At 40.8% G+C, this 17,573-nt stretch overlaps 1 protein-coding gene across 1 annotated transcript; it reads left to right on the top strand.

The window, feature by feature from the left end:
* Positions 1-13,067: 13,067 nt before the first annotated feature.
* Positions 13,068-14,734, top strand: LOC142750769 (olfactory receptor 1J4-like). The gene is made up of 2 exons (XM_075859747.1): positions 13,068-13,166; positions 13,817-14,734. The coding sequence occupies exons 1-2, from the start codon at positions 13,068-13,070 to the stop codon at positions 14,732-14,734; spliced, it is 1,017 nt and encodes a 338-aa protein (XP_075715862.1).
* Positions 14,735-17,573: the final 2,839 nt, after the last annotated feature.

Raw genomic sequence — 17,573 nt, 5'->3', positions numbered from 1 at the left:
AGCTGTGACGCTGCTGTCTTGTTCAGCAGCTGTCACAGCTCCTACAGCGGGGACCGATCGCTGTGTCCCCGCTGATTAACCCCTTAAAAGCCGCGTTCTATAGAGATCGCGGCTTTTTAGGGGTTAAGCTGCCATCGCCGGCCTGCTACGCGATAGCGGCCGGCGATGGTGACTATGGCAACCGGACACCAAACAATGGCGTCCGGCTATGCCATAGACGGAAGCCTAGTGGGTCCTGACAACGTCAGGACCCACTATGCTTGCTGTCAGTGAGTAGCTGACAGTTCTAATACACTGCACTACGCATGTAGTGCAGTGTATTAGAATAGCGATCAGGGCCTCCTGTCCTCATGTCCCCTAGTGGGACAAAGTAATAAAGTAAAAAAAAAGTTAAAAAAAGATGTGTAAAAATAAGAAAATAAAAGATTTAAAAGTATTAAAAGTAAAAATCCCACTTTTTCCCTTATCAGTCCTTTATTATTAATAAAAATATATAAACAAACAAATAAACGATACATAATTGGTATCGCCGCGTCCGTAACGGCCTGAACTACAAAACTATTAAGTTATTTATCCCGCACGGTGAACGCCGTAAAATAAAATAATAATAAACCGTACCAAAATCACAATTGTTTGGTCACTTCACCTCCCAAAAAATTGAATAAAAAGAGATCAAAAAGTCGCATGTACCTAAAAATGGTATTGATGGAAACTACAGTTCGTTACGCAAAAAATAAGTCCTCGCACGGCTTTATTGATTGAAAAATAAAAACGTTCTGGCTCTTAGAATAAGGTAACACAAAAAGTGAATGATTGTTTACAAAACTTATTTTATTGTGCAAACGCCATAAGACATAAAAAAAAACTATAAACATCTGGTATTGCCGTAATCGTATCGCCCCGCAGAATAAAGTGAATATGTTATTTATAGCGCACGGTGAACGCTGTAAAAAAAAACGAAAAAAAAAACAATCGTACAATTGCTGTTTTTTAGTCACCACGCCACCTAAAAATAGAATAAAAACTGATCAAAAAGCCGCATGCACCCCAAGAAAACTACAATGCATTCCTCAAGGGGTCTAGTTTCCAAATTGGGGTCACTTTTGGGGGGTTCCCAATGTTTTGGCACCACAAGACCTCTTCAAACCGGACATGGTGCCTAATAAAAAAGAGGCTTCAAAATCCACTAAGTGCTCCTTTGCTTTGGAGGCCGGTGCTTCAGTCCATTACCGCACTAGGGCCACATGTGGGATATTTCTCAAAACTGCAGAATCTGGGCAATACGTATTAAGTTGCTTTTCTCTGATAAATCCTTTTGTGTTATAAAAAAAATGGTATAAAGAGGATTTTCTGACCAAAAAAAAATGTCAATTTCACCTCTACTTTGCTCTAAATTTTTGTGAAACACCTAAAGGGTTCATAAACTTTCTAAATGCTGCTGTGAATACTTTGAGGGGTCTAGTTTCTAAAATGGGGTATTTGATAGGGGTTTCTAATATATGGGCCCCTCAAAGCAACTTCAGAACTGAACTGGAACCTAAAAAAATAAATAAATGAGGCAATACTTCGCTTCTTACATTATACTGATAATGAGCCGTGCCCACCCCGAGATGACCCCAGTTTTGACCGTTTGTATAAACGGAGACCCCTATTAGACCGTTCCAGTGCCCGGTTTTCCCAAGCATACACCCCCGAGAAGTGTATTTCTATTGATGAGTCCCTGGTACATTTTAACGGGAGGGTTCAATTCTGCGAGTACCTGCTGGGTAAGAGGGCAAGGTATGGCGTGAAGATGTATAAGCTGTGAGAGTGCATCAGGGTATACCTACAGGTTTAGGATATATGAAGGAAAGGCCACCCCAATCCAGACTGCATCCTGGACTACAATAGGTACATGGGAGGGATGGACTTGTAAGATCAAGCCCTGAAGCCCTACAGCGCCATGCGGTGTGGTATAAGAAGCTGGCCGGGCACATCATACAGATGGCATTGTACAATGCGTACATGCTACGTCGATGTGCAGACCAGACGGGAACTTTCCTGGAATTTCAAGAGGTGATTATCAAGAACCTAATCTTTAGGGACCAAGAAGGGGGGGCACCCAGTACTTCTGGAAGCGAGCCCACACGCATCGTACCAGGGCAACACTTTCCAGGAGAAGTTCCCCAAACTGGCAAGAAGGGAAAAAGTCAAAAGAGGTGCAAAGTCTGCTATAAGAGGGGGATAAGGGATGACACAATATATCAATGTGACGCGTGTCCCGAATAACCAGAGCTCTGTATGAAAGTGTTTTAAAATTTATCATACATCCCTTGGTTTATAATTTACCCCAATTTTACTTACCCTGATGCACTCCACACAGCTTATCCCCCCTCGTCTTTCCCCTCTGAGCCCTGCTGTGTGCCCAGGCAGCTGATAACAGCCACATGTAGGGTATTGCCATACCCGGGAGAACCCACATTACAGTTTATGGGGTGTAGGTCTCCGGTCAAAATGCTCACTACATCTCTAGATGAATGCCTTAAGGGTGTAGTTTTTAAAACGGGATCACTTCTTGCGGGTTTCAACTGTACTGGTACCTCAGGGGCTTCTGCATACATGACTTCGCACTAGAAAATCCCCAGTAGGCCAAATGGTGGTCCTTTCCTTCTGAGCCCTCCCATGGGCCCAAACGGCAGTTTATCACAACAAATGGGGTATTGCGGCACTCAGAACAAATTGCGCAACAGAATGGGGTATTTTGTTTCTTGAGAAAATAAGAAATTTTCAGCCAAAACTACATATTATTTGAAAAAAATAATTTTGTTTTCATTCCCAGCCCAATTCAAATAAGTTCTGTGAAAAAACTATGGGGTCAAAATGGTCACAACACCCATAAATGAATTCCTTGAGGGGTGTAGTTTCCTAAATGGGGTCACTTCTGGTGGGTTTCCATTGCTTTGATACCTCTGGGGCTCTGCAAATGCGACATGGCACCCGAAAACCAATCCAGCAAAATCTGTACTCCAAAGAACACACAGCGCTCCTTTCCTTCTGAGCCCTCCCATGGGCCCAAACGGCAGTTTATCACCACAAATGGGGTATTGCCGCACTCAGGACAAATTGGGCAACAAAATGGAGTATTTTATTTCTTGTGAAAATAAGAATTTTTGAGCTAAAATGACATATTATTGGAAAAAATATATATTTTTTTAATTCCCAGCCCAATTCAAATAAGAACTGTGAAGAAACTATGGAGTCTAAATGGTCACATTACCCATAAATGAATTCCTTGAGGGGTGTAGTTTCCAAAATGGGGTCACTTCTGGTGGGTTTCTATTGCTTTGATACCTCTGGGGCTCTGCAAATGCGACATGGCACCCGAAAACCAAACCAGCAAAATCTGTACTCCAAAGAACACACAGCGCTCCTTCCCTTCTGAGGCCTCCCATTGGCCCAAACGGCAGTTTATTGCCACAAATGGGGTATTGATGCACTCAGGAGAAATTGGGCAACAAAATTGAGTATTTTGTTGCCTGTGAAAATAAGAAATTTTGGTAAAAAATTACATCTTATTGGAAAAAATGTCATTTTTTTAATGTCACAGCCCAATTGAAATAGGTGCTGTGAAAAAACTGTGTGGTCAAAATGCTAACAACAACCATAAATGAATTCCTTGAGGGGTGTAGTTTCCAAAATGGGGTCACTTTTGGTGGGTTTCCATTGCTTTGATACCTCTGAGGCTCTGCAAATGCGACATGGCACACGAAAACCAATCCAACAAAATCTGGACTCCAACAAACATATAGCGATCCTTTCCTTCTGAGCCCTCCCATGGGCCCAAACGGCAGTTTATCACCACAAATGGGGTATTGCCACACTAAGGACAAATTGGGCAACAAAATGGGGTATTTTGTTCCCTGTGAAAATAAGAAATTTTGATCACAAATGACATTTTATTGGAAAAAATGACATTTTTTTCATTTCAGAGCCCAATTCAAATACGTGCTGTGAAAAAACTGTGCGGTCAAAATGGTAACAACAACCCTAAATGAATTCCTTGAGGGGTGTAGTTTCCAAAATGGGGTCACTATTGGGGGATTCCTACTGTTTTGACACCTCAACACCTCTTCAAACCTGGCATGCTGCCTAAAATATATTCTAATAAAAAAGAGGACTCCAAATGCACTAGGTCCTTCTTTGCTTCTAGGGCTTGTGTTTTAGTCCACGAGCGCACTAGAGCCACATGTGGGACATTTCTAAAAACTGCAGAATCTGGACAATACATATTTAGTAGTATTTCTCTGGTAAAACCTTCTGTGTTACAGAAAAAAAAATGAATAAAATTGAAATTCAGCAAGAAAAATGAAATTTGCAAATTTCACCTCCACTTTGCTTTAATTCCTGTGAAATGCCTGAAGGGTTAAAAAACTTTCTAACTGCTGTTTTGAATACTTTGAGGGGTCTAGTTTTTAAAATGGGGTGTTTTATCAGGGTTTCTAATACATAGGGCCCACAAAGCCACTTCATAACTCAAGAGGTACCTTAAAAAAAAGGCTTTTGAAATTTTCTTAAAAATATGAGAAATTGCTGTTTATGTTCTAAGCCTTGTAACGTCCAAGAAAAATAAAAGAATGTTCAAAAAACGATGCCAATCTAAAGTAGACATATGGGAAATGTGAAATAGTAACTATTTTAGGTGGTATAGCCGTCTGTTTTACAAGCAGATGCATTTAAATTCTGAAAAATGCAATTTTTTCAAAATTTTCTCTACATTTTGCAATTTTTCACCAATAAACACTGAATATATCGACCAAATTTTACCACGAACATGAAGCCCAATGTGTCACGAGAAAACAATCTCAGAATCGCTTGGGTAGGTTTAAGCATTCCGATGTTATTACCACATAAAGTGAAATATGTCAGATTTGAAAAATGGGCTCTGAGCCTTAAGGCCAAAACTAGGCTGCGTCCTTAAGGGGTTAATTTTACCAGTGAGAGATAGATTATATATAAAAAAAATACAGAAAATCACATTGTCAAAATTATATATATTTATTTGCATTGTGCACAGAGAAATAAGTATTTGATCCCTTTGGCAAACAAGACTTAATACTTGGTGGCCATACCCTTGTTGGCAAACACAGCAGACAGATGTTTTTTGTAGTTGATGATGAGGTTTGCACACATGTTAGATGGAATTTTGGCCCGCTCCTCTTTGCAGATCATCTGTAAATAATTACGATTTCGAGGCTGTCGCTTGGCAACTCGGGTCTTCAGCTCCCTCCATAAGTTTTCGATGGGATTAAGGTCTGGAGACTGGCTAGGCCACTCCATGACCTTAATGTGCTTCTTTTTGAGCCACTCCTTTGTTGCCTTGGCTGTATGTTTTGGGTCATTGTCATGCTGGAAGACCCAGCTACGAGCCATTTTTAATGTCCTGGTGGAGGGAAGGAGGTTGTCACTCAGGATTTGACGGTACATGGCTCCATCCATTCTCCCATTGATGCGGTGAAGTAGTCCTGTGACCTTAGCAGAGAAACACCCCCAAAACATAATGTTTCCGCCTCCATGCTTGACAGTGGGGACGGTGTTCTTTGGGTCATAGGCAGCATTTCTCTTCCTCCAAACACGGCGAGTTGAGTTAATGCCAAAGAGCTCAATTTTAGTCTCATCTGACCACAGCACCTTCTTCCAAACACTCTCAGAATCATCCAGATGTTCATTTTCAAACTTCAGACGGGCCTGTACATGTGCCTTCTTGAGCAGGGGGACCTTGCAGGCACTGCAGGATTTTAATCCATAACGGCGTAATGTGTTACCAATGGTTTTCTTGGTGACTGCGGTCCCAGCTGCCTTGAGATCATTACAAGTTCCCCCCGTGTATTTTTCGGCTCAGCTCTCACCTTCCTCAGGATCAAGGATACCCCACGAGGTGAGATTTTGCATGGAGCCCCAGATCGATGTCGATTGACAGTCATTTTTTATGTCTTCCATTTTCTTACTATTGCACCAACAGTTGTCTCCTTCTCACCCAGCGTCTTACTTATGGTTTTGTAGCCCATTCCAGCCTTGTGCAGGTCTATGGTCTTGTCCCTGACATCCTTAGAAAGCTCTTTGGTCTTGCCCATGTTGTAGAGGTTAGAGTCAGACTGATTCATTGAGTCTGTGGACAGGAGTCTTTTATACAGGTGACCATGTAAGACAGCTGTCTATAATGCAGGCACCAAGTTGATTTGGACCGTGTAACTGGTCTGGAGGAGGCTGAACTCTTAATGGTTGGTAGGGGATCAAATACTTATTTCTCTGTGCACAATGCAAATAAATATATATATCATTTTGACAATGTGATTTTCTGTTTTTTTTTTTATATAATCTATCTCTCACTGGTAAAATTAACCTAGCTTAAAAATTCTAGACTGTTCATGTCTTTGACAGTGGGCAAACTTACAAAATCAGCAAGGGATCAAATATTTATTTCCTTCACTGTACCTATGTATGATGCCATCCAGTCACATTTTAGTTATTCAAGAAAATGTTATATTTGTCTACCCTCGAGCCAAGTGACAAATTCTGCCGGTCCTGTTGTCATATTTACTGACACCTTTTTCTACATTTTTATTTTTATTCCACCTAAATTTCTTCTGTACAAAAATCCATTATACATGTAATAAAAGTGCACAGTTTCTGTCATTATGTAAGGTTGTCACAATGTCCGGTCAAGAGCAGGTATGAAACCCACAGACACAGAGAACACCAGACTTATAGTCCATCACCTCAACCACACGGCCGCCTCGTCTTCATAGTCTTGAGTGACGTACATTTCTAAGTGTTTTATAAACATGTTCTGCCGTTATATCAGTAACTTATCTCCTGTCTTACTTCTGCCTTTTTGAAAATTAAATCATTTTTTTTGTAATAAAATACATTTAATAGCATGAAAAAACTGCACCAGTGTACACAAGGGTCAAACACCAAACCATATACACAAAACATAGGATTTTTTTGTAGGATTAGTCCCATTTAAACATTTTTGTTTAGCATTAGTTGATGTTTTATATAAGTTCTTAGAGTTCTGTTCCCCCAAACTGCTCAGTAAATTCCTCTTTTATCAGCAGTATTGGCCTCACTAGACACCCAGGACCCTGTCTACTCAACCTGTGTTACGCAGATGGAGCCATCTTTACCTTGACTTTTATCACATTAAATAAACAATGGCTAGATCTCTTATATTGACTTTTTCAATGGCTTGTGTTGTGTGATATCACGCTGCAGCAAGTTATCAGAGTCAATATAAAGATGGCTACATCTGTACGTGTACCCCAGGAGGTACATGCCATGTCTCTAGGGGGTGTTTACATTGTCCCAAGGCTATGCTTGTAATATTTAGCGCAGTGTACGGTCACATCCTCGGGGGTACCTCTATGTGATTTATTTGGGATAGGGAGCACTTGGCTTATAAACACTGCCCTTGGCCATCTGCCCTTGGATGGTTGTTTTAAATTTTTTTGGTTGATTGGTTTTGTCTTTCCCAAGATAAACCAGTCACAGAGCCGTCTGGTCACAGCTCACCATTGCCTACAATTGCAGTCTTCACCTCCACAGTCTGAAAAATGAGAGATCCTTCACCTTCCACATCATTATTCCACCAAATCATTCATTTTTATCTACATATTTTCTGTAGCTTTCCAATCATACAAACTGTCATGGGGTTCGTTAGGTTAATGCACGATCAACAGAGTCAGTGAAGACAGGGCAACTCCAACAGGATTCATTGCATCCAATGCTGACCGACCAGGTCGCCTTCCACGCAGGGACAGCACGGTCCCCAAAATCAGGTAATCACAGGAAACTCCTCAGAGCGCCGGCCTCAGCTTCCGCTCTCAGTAAAGTCTACATCCAGGAGATCTCCATCCTCCCCAGGACAAGCCCTTATATACCCCTCAGGGGGAGACATCTTGGCAGTTTCTAGTCATCATGATCTGTTATAATGGCTTTAGTTTGTATTTCAACTGTCTGTATGTGAGTTGTGTCTTTTGTACTATTATGTGTATTGCTCGTCCATTGTCTGCCACAGCCTGGATGAGAACACAGTGGGGGGAGATAATTGGATCTGCTTGGTTTGCTGGTCTCTAGCTGAGTGATGGTGGTGCCTCATGATGACCCCCTGTGGAGACTGGACAATGAGCACTCTTTATGTCCTGTGTCTGCAGCTCTGACTCATCTGATTGTCCGTAGGCTGGAGACACGACCTGTGGTATCGGATAACAGAATCATTCCTCTCTCCCGAGGGCTACAAATAAACCACACATAATGCACCATCACAACCGCTCTCCTCATACAAAAAGTGAGCTGGCCATGTGGCCTACAAAGGGCGCTGGCCACTTCACTCATAAGCCACTTATTGCAGTTCAGTAGGAACAGTCCACAGGCTGTAAAGAAAGTCCAATGCACAGTAAAATCCAGGTCATAGAGCAATGTCTGGAAACACCATCACAAGTTTCAAGAAATTTCTACAGTAGTTCCACGTCATCTGTTCATTTTGGAAGACCTGATCCGGTTGCTTCCATGACAGTCCGGCTCATGAGATGGAGTCTCTGGGGTCAGGAGGTTTCTTAAGACATTTTATCCAGTTGAAAGGTTCCTGCAGACCCAGCATGGTCCATTCAGACCCTTTCGTCCTCACTGAATCCCACCACAATATATTGAGTAATTCAGGCCTACCATCTAACCCATCATCCAGGCAAAGATCTACTTCAAGCCCTGACTTGGACCCAATCGCACATCTGTGGAGAGACCTAAAAATCGCTGTTCACCAACGGTCCCCATCCAACCTGACAGAGCTTGAGAGGATCTGCAGAGAAGAATGGCAGAAAATCCCCAAATCCAGGTGTTTAAACCTTGTGGCTTCAGACCCAAGAAGACTGGGGGCTTTTATCACTGCCAATGGTGCTTCAACTAAGTCCTGAATAAAGGGGCTGAATACTTATGTCAATACAATATTGTACGTTTGTCTTGTCAGTAAATTAGCAAAGAGCTAACATTCTGTTCTCACTTTGTCATTATGGGGTATTGAGTGCAGAATGATGGGGAAAAACTTGATTTTTTTTTTGTTAGCACAAGTCCCCAACATAACAAATTGTGACAAAATTGAAAGGGTCTGAGGACTTTTTGAATGCATTGTATGTGCTTTATTATCAAGCCAGTAAAGGGTTAAGTTTGGGTGGTGGGTCACAGCCGAGTGAAGGTCTTCTATCTTGTTAGTCAGATGACCTGTGCAGCAGGAGAGGATATGCTCATGTGTGTACAGCAGGTTCCCTTCCAGCCACGACTCGTCTCTGCAGTTTGTGGTTCAGACTTCCTGGCTCCTTGGTTTTCCAGCAGCCCCCATCTGTTCATTACCTTAAACCTAAACTCCCCATACTGCTGCTACATACCCCCATTACTGTATCTGTCCCTAAATACTGTACCTAAGATAGTGCCTTCAAAAACCAAAATGGTAAAAAGATAGTTATCCAGACACAAAAAAATCTGTGCCCCTTTTTTGTGCCCCATAACAGTAACTAGCCCCCTTTAGGCCTTACACTGCAATAGTTCTCCTCTTAGTGTCCCACACAGTAATAGTGCCCCCTTTGTGCCCACACAGTAATAGTGCCACCTTTGTATCTTCCCTACAACAATAATGCCCCCTTTTTTTTTTCCCGATCACAGTAATATTGACACTGAGGATGTGGACACAGTTGAAATTGATGCCACCGCTGTACTGTTTGTCTTATGGGTAAAGCGGCCCTGTGATTCCGGTCCAGGAAGATAATATATCTCATGAAACTTTACTAGTACAAGCCTAAAATACAAAACTTTTCTTTCAGTTTATTTTAGATTTTTTCCTCTGTGAATCATCTCAGGAATAAACCAGTAATTATTAATCATTTTATTCTTATTTTTCTCTTTGGACTGGAACTCAGGAGACACTGGAGACAAAGACAACAACATCTCCGTAGAGGTAACAGCAGAGTATATATATATGTTTGTTCTGTGAGTAAATGTTCATGTCTCTGATTCTGTCACATCATCTTACAGGGACTGATCAAACTGATGAAGATTTTCTCTTCCAGGTAACAATTTTCCTCTTCTAAGATCAGGACTGGGAGTAATTCTAAGAAAACAAGAACATGGAAATATCTCATGTAAGTATCGGCAGTAATACTTGAAGTCGGACACCAGGAATAAGATTATTCTCAATCATATTTAAGAAAAAAATTAATTTTCTAAACATATTTTACTTATTTGTACTTTTTTATTTCAATATAAAACTTACATTCAGCCGGTCGTTGACCATTATTTTGGCAAAAGTTAGATAAAAAAAGTGTCATTGCTGAATCTGAAGTGAGAAGAAGGTGGAGGAGGCAGATACAGATCCTTATGATGATTGTCCCGCACATCACACGATGGTGACACCTGAATGTTACATGTGAATATTCACCATCTGACTCCATGTGTTTTATTGGGCGGTTGTTTCACCATTTGTGTCTGTTCTAGTGACCTTCATTTTCCATTTCCTTTTCCACACCCTGATTGGGGCGTTTGTATTTAGCATTTTTTGCACAGCAGAAGCAATTCTAGAATAGATATAAAAATCAAATTTATTAACCATCTCCATCTACTCTCTAATGTTTTCTAGTTCTCTCATTTACTCAAGATATTGTTTAAGATCAACTTGTTTTTTAAGAACATTTTAGAATTGCCTATTTAATGGGGATGTTTGTTGTTTAAGCCCTTAAGGTCGTGCCCTTTTTTAGGCTTTCAGAATTTATGTTTTGTTTTTTTATCTTCACCTTCCATTGGAGGGCTTGATTTTAGGGATAAGTTCTAGTTTTTATTGGCACAGTTTTGCTTTGCATAGAATCAATTTAATGGATTTTATTAATTAAGTGGGGAATGGAAAAAAAGTGAATCTGCTGTAGTTTTTTTCAATTCTTGCTTACAACATCCGCCTTGCAGTATAAATACTGTGCTATCTTTATTCTATAGGTTGTTTCAATTCTGGTGATAAATTCTATGTATTCTTTTCATATTTTACTATTTTTACTGTATAAAATCTTTTAATGTATAAAAAGGACCTGTTTTTGGACACATTTTTTGAACACTTTATTAAGGGCATGACCACACATGGCGGAATTCCTCCGCAACTGTCCGCATCAATGCCGCACCTAATCCGGGTTGCGGATTACGGCTGCGGATCTGCACAAAATGTGCAGAAAATTGATGCGGACTAGCTGCTGCGGACTGCGGGAAAAGTGCTTCCCTTCTCCCTATCAGTGCAGGATAGAGAGAAGGGACAGCACTTTCCCTAGTGAAAGTAAAAGAAATTCATACTTACCGCCCGTTGTCTTTATGACGCGTCCCTCCTTCGGCATCCAGCCCGACCTCCCTGGATGACGCGCCAGTCCATGTGACCGCTGCAGCCTGTGCTTGGCCTGTGATTGGCTGCAGCCGTCACTTACACTGAAACGTCATCCTGGGAGGCCGGACTGGAGACAGAAACAGGGAGTTCTCGGTAAGTACGAACTTCATTTTTTTTTACAGATACATGTATATTGGGATCGGTAGTCACTGTCCCGGGTGCAGAAACAGTTACTGCCGATCGCTTAACTCTTTCAGCACCCTGGACAGTGACTATTTACAGACGTCTCCTAGCAACGCTCCCGTCATTACGGGAGCCCCATTGACTTCCTCAGTCTGGCTGTAGACCTAGAAATACATAGGTCCAGCCAGAATGAAGAAATGTCAAGTTAAAAAAGCAAGACGCATCCGCAGCACACATGACATGTGCATGACAGCTGCGGACTTCATTGCGGAACTTTGAATCTCCATTGAAGTCAATGGAGAAATTCCGCCATGAGTCCGCCACTGCTCCGCAACAGACAGAGCATGCTGCGGACACCAAATTCCGCTCCGCAGCCTATGCTCCGCAGCGGAATTGTACGCATCGTGTAAACGAACACTGCTAAATTAAAGTGAAAGTCAATGGAGAAACGGCTCCGCTGCGGATTAACGCTGCGGAGTGTCCGCAGCGGAATTTAAGTGAAATTCCGCCATGTGTGAACCCGCCCTAATTTTTGTTCCTTAGTCTGACAAGTAGAGTTGATGCTGCGATTGTTTGATCATCCGTATAATTCTCTGTTATAATTAGTATTGCAATGCCTTAGTGCCTGTCAGTATTACACTGATACCACGGGCAGACCTCAGGGCCTTTCTCAATACAATACACCTGACACCCTCATGTGATGTCGCCCCCTCACTGTGTCATATCAGTACATTGGTTCACGAGAACGACATACTTTTATGGTGCCTCGTGGGAAAGAGTTAAAATTGCTTTTCTGGCTATTAACAATATTAGATGATTAACATCCATGTTCCTTTCCTCTACTCTTGACTGTATAAACTCATACTTCAAACTTTACATATTTTGCTAAAAACTTTTTTTGTGCCCCCAAAAACAGTGGAAAAGATTTAGCCAATTGCAGCTACATTTTGGGCAAATCAATTTCTTTCTGAAATCATCTTATTGTATTATAAGAGATAATGGTCGGTCCCCTCTATAATTACCCATGGGATTTTTATTACAAATTATCCAACGCACCAACCTCAACATTTTCTTCCAGCCATTGTGTGATCTGTTTATTGAGTAACTTTGGTCCCCTTTCCAATCATAATCTTACACCGATGCTGACCGGCATTTCTCAATTCACTCAGTATTGTATTGTTTCCCCCATTGGAATATTTTATCCTACACTGAGTCTTTTATATTTCCTGCAAAGTTTCCGGTCAATTTAAATGAAATGTTTTAAGTACAACAGGAAATATCCTTTATTATTTTTTTTTTTTTTTTTAAATCATAACAAAATCCCCTAAATCTACCAAACTTCTTAATCTTATCTACACCATCATTGCTGGATTTATCTTAGCACATGTCTATTTTTCCCTAAAAATTCCCAAATATCGTTAAAAGGGTTGTTTGAGATTAGAAAAACAGCGCTATTTTTGTATAGGGGCTGTATCTGGTATTGCAGCACAGCACCATTCAAATGACTATTGAGATGCAATCCACACTGGAGATTAAGGAAAGAAAAGCAGAATATTCCGGGGCGCGTTTCAAGTCCAAACTGGCCTCTTCATCAGGTAAAGTACAAATGAAGAGGCCAGTTTTTATCGGTGCAAATAAATCTCCCTTTAATCCCATCTGATTTTGCTCTCCATGGTTTAAATACCAGACCGACATGATTACGGAGAAAATAACCTACGGCTTGGCCCTGGAATATTCTGGAATATTCTTGTCTTAATCTCCAGTGTGTATATATATCGAGGCTGCTACGGCTCTCGGATCGGAATTTCAGCTGCTACCCTACACCAACCATTCTACCTAGGTGGACTACTGGAGTAGGCTATCTTGGTTTTATGCTCCCAGCATAACTACACTAGGTCAGCATATTTGACCACCGATCCCCACATTTGCTGTTTTTTACTGTTTCATGCACTATGTGCGCTTTGTTCTTTTTTTCTTTCTTTGTTTAACTATTGAGATGCAATGGCAGACACGGTCCATAGACACGAGAGGCGCTGTCTGAGATGTTTTTTCTAATTTTATACAACCCCTTTAAATAAAAATAGAGGAACCCAATTTGTTTGGAAATTTTAAATATAATACAGCTACAAATCTGAGAATATGAAATTTGCTGAATCCAGTTCCTGTAAATTATTATATTAGAAGTGATTCAATTTGGTTTCTTGAGACCTAATATTACTTTAATGTCTAATTTATTTTTTCTAAATACAGAAGATCAATGTGACTGATGTCATAGAATTTGTCCTCTTGGGTTTCCAAGGTGACCCACAGCTTTTCCTCCTCTTTCTGCTTTTTGTATTATTTTTCCTCACAATATGTGGAAACCTCCTGATCATCATCCTGGTGTCCACCAGCAAGAACCTCCACACTCCAATGTACTTCTTCATCTCACAACTGTCCATCAATGATATTTTACTGCCAGTGAATATTGTCCCCAACTTGCTTTACATTCTCCTGAATAATGGGGGGACCATCACTTTTATTGGCTGCATGACTCAGTTTTTATTTTTTGCCTCCTCTGAAGCATTTGAATGTCTTCTCCTCACAGTGATGTCCTATGACAGATATGTGGCCATCTGTAATCCCCTCCGTTACACCTCTATCATGACTAGCGGGCATTGTGTGAGATTGGCCGCCATATCCTGGTTGGTCGGTTTTTCCTGTGCATTCAGTGTCACCCTAACAATATCAAGGCTAAAGTTCTGTGGAGTGAATATCATCGACCATTTGTTCTGTGATCTTCTTCCCTTACGGGAAATTTCATGTTCTGATATGTTTATTTTAAATCTACAACTGTATTTAATGGGCGTTCCATTAGTGATAATTCCCAGTATAATAATTGTTATCTCTTATGCTAACATTGTCCGTGCTATCTTACGGATTCCATCTAATATCAGTAGACAGAAAGCCTTCTCCACCTGTAGCTCCCATCTCACTGTGGTCTTCATATTTTACTTGACTCTCTTCAGTGTTTATTGTCTTCCAACAAGTGGACAATCATCGGACATGAATAAAATCACATCCCTGCTGTACACTGTATTTACTCCTCTGTTCAATCCCATTATATACAGTCTGAGAAATCAGGATATTAAGAAAGCCGTGCAGGAAAATATTCAGAAATATGTATAATCTGTTATTTTCTCTCAACCCCTCGTCTCTGCAGACAGTATTGTATTTACCTTTCAAACAGGGCCACATTTTTCAAATCTGACATTGTCTGTGACATCTGTCACTTTGGGTATGTCCACACATATCAAAAATACAGTAGATTTTCTGCATCAGATTTCACTGCATAAAATAAGCAGCAGTGTGGATGAGATGTGAACAAACATCCACACATTGCGGAAAAAACCCACCGAAAACCGTTCATAGATTGACCTGCGGTGCGTTTTTTTAATTCGCACCATGTCAATTTATGAATTCAATGGGGAGGTAGGACCCACAACAAATAGCAGATGTTCGGTGGAAAGCCTACGAATCTGCCGCAAAATTTGCAACTCATACCTACCAAGATCTGTATGCTCCTACGCCCTGCAGCCCGGCCTCCAGAGATGATGTTTCATCCTGTGTGACTGCTGAAGCTAATCACAGGCTGCAGCAGGCACTTGGGATGAAACGCCATCCCAGGAGGTCGGGTCAGAAGACGTCAGAGACACGGGTCGCCGAGACTATGGGTAAATATGGGCTTTTTTTTTTGCCTTCTATTTTCCACAGTGGACATTCCGGCCGAAAAACAGCACCAGAATTTGGTGCTATTTTTCAAATTTAACATCTACTTTTACTTTAAAATCGTGGAAAATATATACAGCCCCAGAACCAAGCTCAGTACATAAATATACAGCCCCAGAACTAATCTCAGCACATATATACAGACACAGAATCAAGCTCAGTACATAAATACACGGTCCCAGAACTAAGCTCAGTACATATATACAGACCCAATGCAAAGCTCACTACATATATACAGCACCAGAACAAATTTCAGTACATAAAAACAACACCAGAACCAAGCTCAGTACATATAAAGTGCACCAGAGCCAAGCTCAGTAGATAAATATACAGCCCCAGAACTAAGCTCAGTACATATATACAGCACCAAAACCTAGCTCAGTACATATATACAGCACCAGAACAAAGCTCAGTACATATATACAGCACCAGGTCAAAGCTCAGTACATACATACAGCACCAGAACAAAGCTCAGTAGATATATACTGCCCCAGAACTAAGCTCAGTACATATATATACTGCCCCAGAACTAAGCTCAGTACATAAATATACAGCCCCAGAACTAAGCTTAGTACAAATATGCAGCCCCAGAACCCAGCTCTGTATATATATACAGCAACATAATCAAGCTCAGTATCTACTTTTACTTTAAAATCGGGGAAAATATATACAGCCCCAGAACCAAGCTCAGTACATAAATATACAGCCCCAGAACTAATCTCAGCACATATATACAGACACAGAATCAAGCTCAGTACATAAATACACGGCCCCAGAACTAAGCTCAGTACATATATACAGACCCAATGCAAAGCTCACTACATATATACAGCACCAGAACAAATTTCAGTACATAAAAACAACACCAGAACCAAGCTCAGTACATATAAAGTGCACCAGAGCCAAGCTAAGCTCAGTAGATAAATATACAGCCCCAGAACTAAGCTCAGTACATATATACAGCACCAAAACCTAGCTCAGTACATATATACAGCACCAGAACAAAGCTCAGTACATATATACAGCACCAGGTCAAAGCTCAGTACATACATACAGCACCAGAACAAAGCTCAGTAGATATATACTGCCCCAGAACTAAGCTCAGTGCATAAATATACTGCCCCAGAACTAAGCTCAGTACATAAATATACAGCCCCAGAACTAATCTCAGCACATATATACAGACCCAGAATCAAACTCAGTACATAAATATACGGCCCCAGAACTAAGATCAGTACAAATATACAGACCCAATGCCAAGCTCACTACATATATACAGCATCAGAACAAATCACAGTACATAAAAACAACACCAGAACCAAGCTCAGTACATATAATGTGCACCAGAGCCAAGCTCAGTAGATAAATATACAGCCCCAGAACTAAGCTCAGTACATATATACAGCACCAAAACCTAGCTCAGTACATATATACAGCACCAGAACAAAGCTCAGTACATATATACAGCACCAGGTCAAAGCTCAGTACATACATACAGCACCAGAACTAAGCTCAGTAGATATATACTGCCCCAGAACTAAGCTCAGTACATAAATATACTGCCCCAGAACTAAGCTCAGTACATAAATATACAGCCCCAGAACTAAGCTTAGTACAAATATGCAGCCCCAGAACCCTGCTCTGTATATATATACAGCAACATAATCAAGCTCAGTAAATATATACAACATCAGAAACAAACTCAGCACACATATATACAGTACCAGAACCAATCTCATTACATATATACAGCACCAAAACCTAGCTCAGTACATATATACACCACCAGAACAAATCTCAGTACATATATACAGCACCAGGTCAAAGCTCAGTACATACACACAGCACCAGAACAAAGCTCAGTAGATATATACTGCCCCAGAACTAAGCTCAGTACATAAATATACTGCCCCAGAACTAAGCTCAGTACATAAATATACTGCCCCAGAACTAAGCTCAGTACATAAATATACAGCCCTAGAACTAATCTCAGCACATATATACAGACCCAGAATCAAGCTCAGTACATAAATATACGGCCCCAGAACTAAGATCAGTACAAATATATAGACCCAATGCCAAGCTCACTACATATATACAGCATCAGAACAAATCTCAGTACATAAAAACAACACCAGAACCAAGCTCAGTACATATAAAGTGCACCAGAGCCAAGCTCAGTAGATAAATATACAGCCCCAGAACTAAGCTCAGTACATATATACAGCACCAAAACCTA

The sequence above is a fragment of the Rhinoderma darwinii genome, chromosome 3 (genome assembly GCF_050947455.1).
Source record: "Rhinoderma darwinii isolate aRhiDar2 chromosome 3, aRhiDar2.hap1, whole genome shotgun sequence".
Lineage (NCBI taxonomy): Eukaryota > Metazoa > Chordata > Amphibia > Anura > Rhinodermatidae > Rhinoderma > Rhinoderma darwinii.
This window is presented reverse-complemented; position numbering and strand designations above follow the sequence as displayed.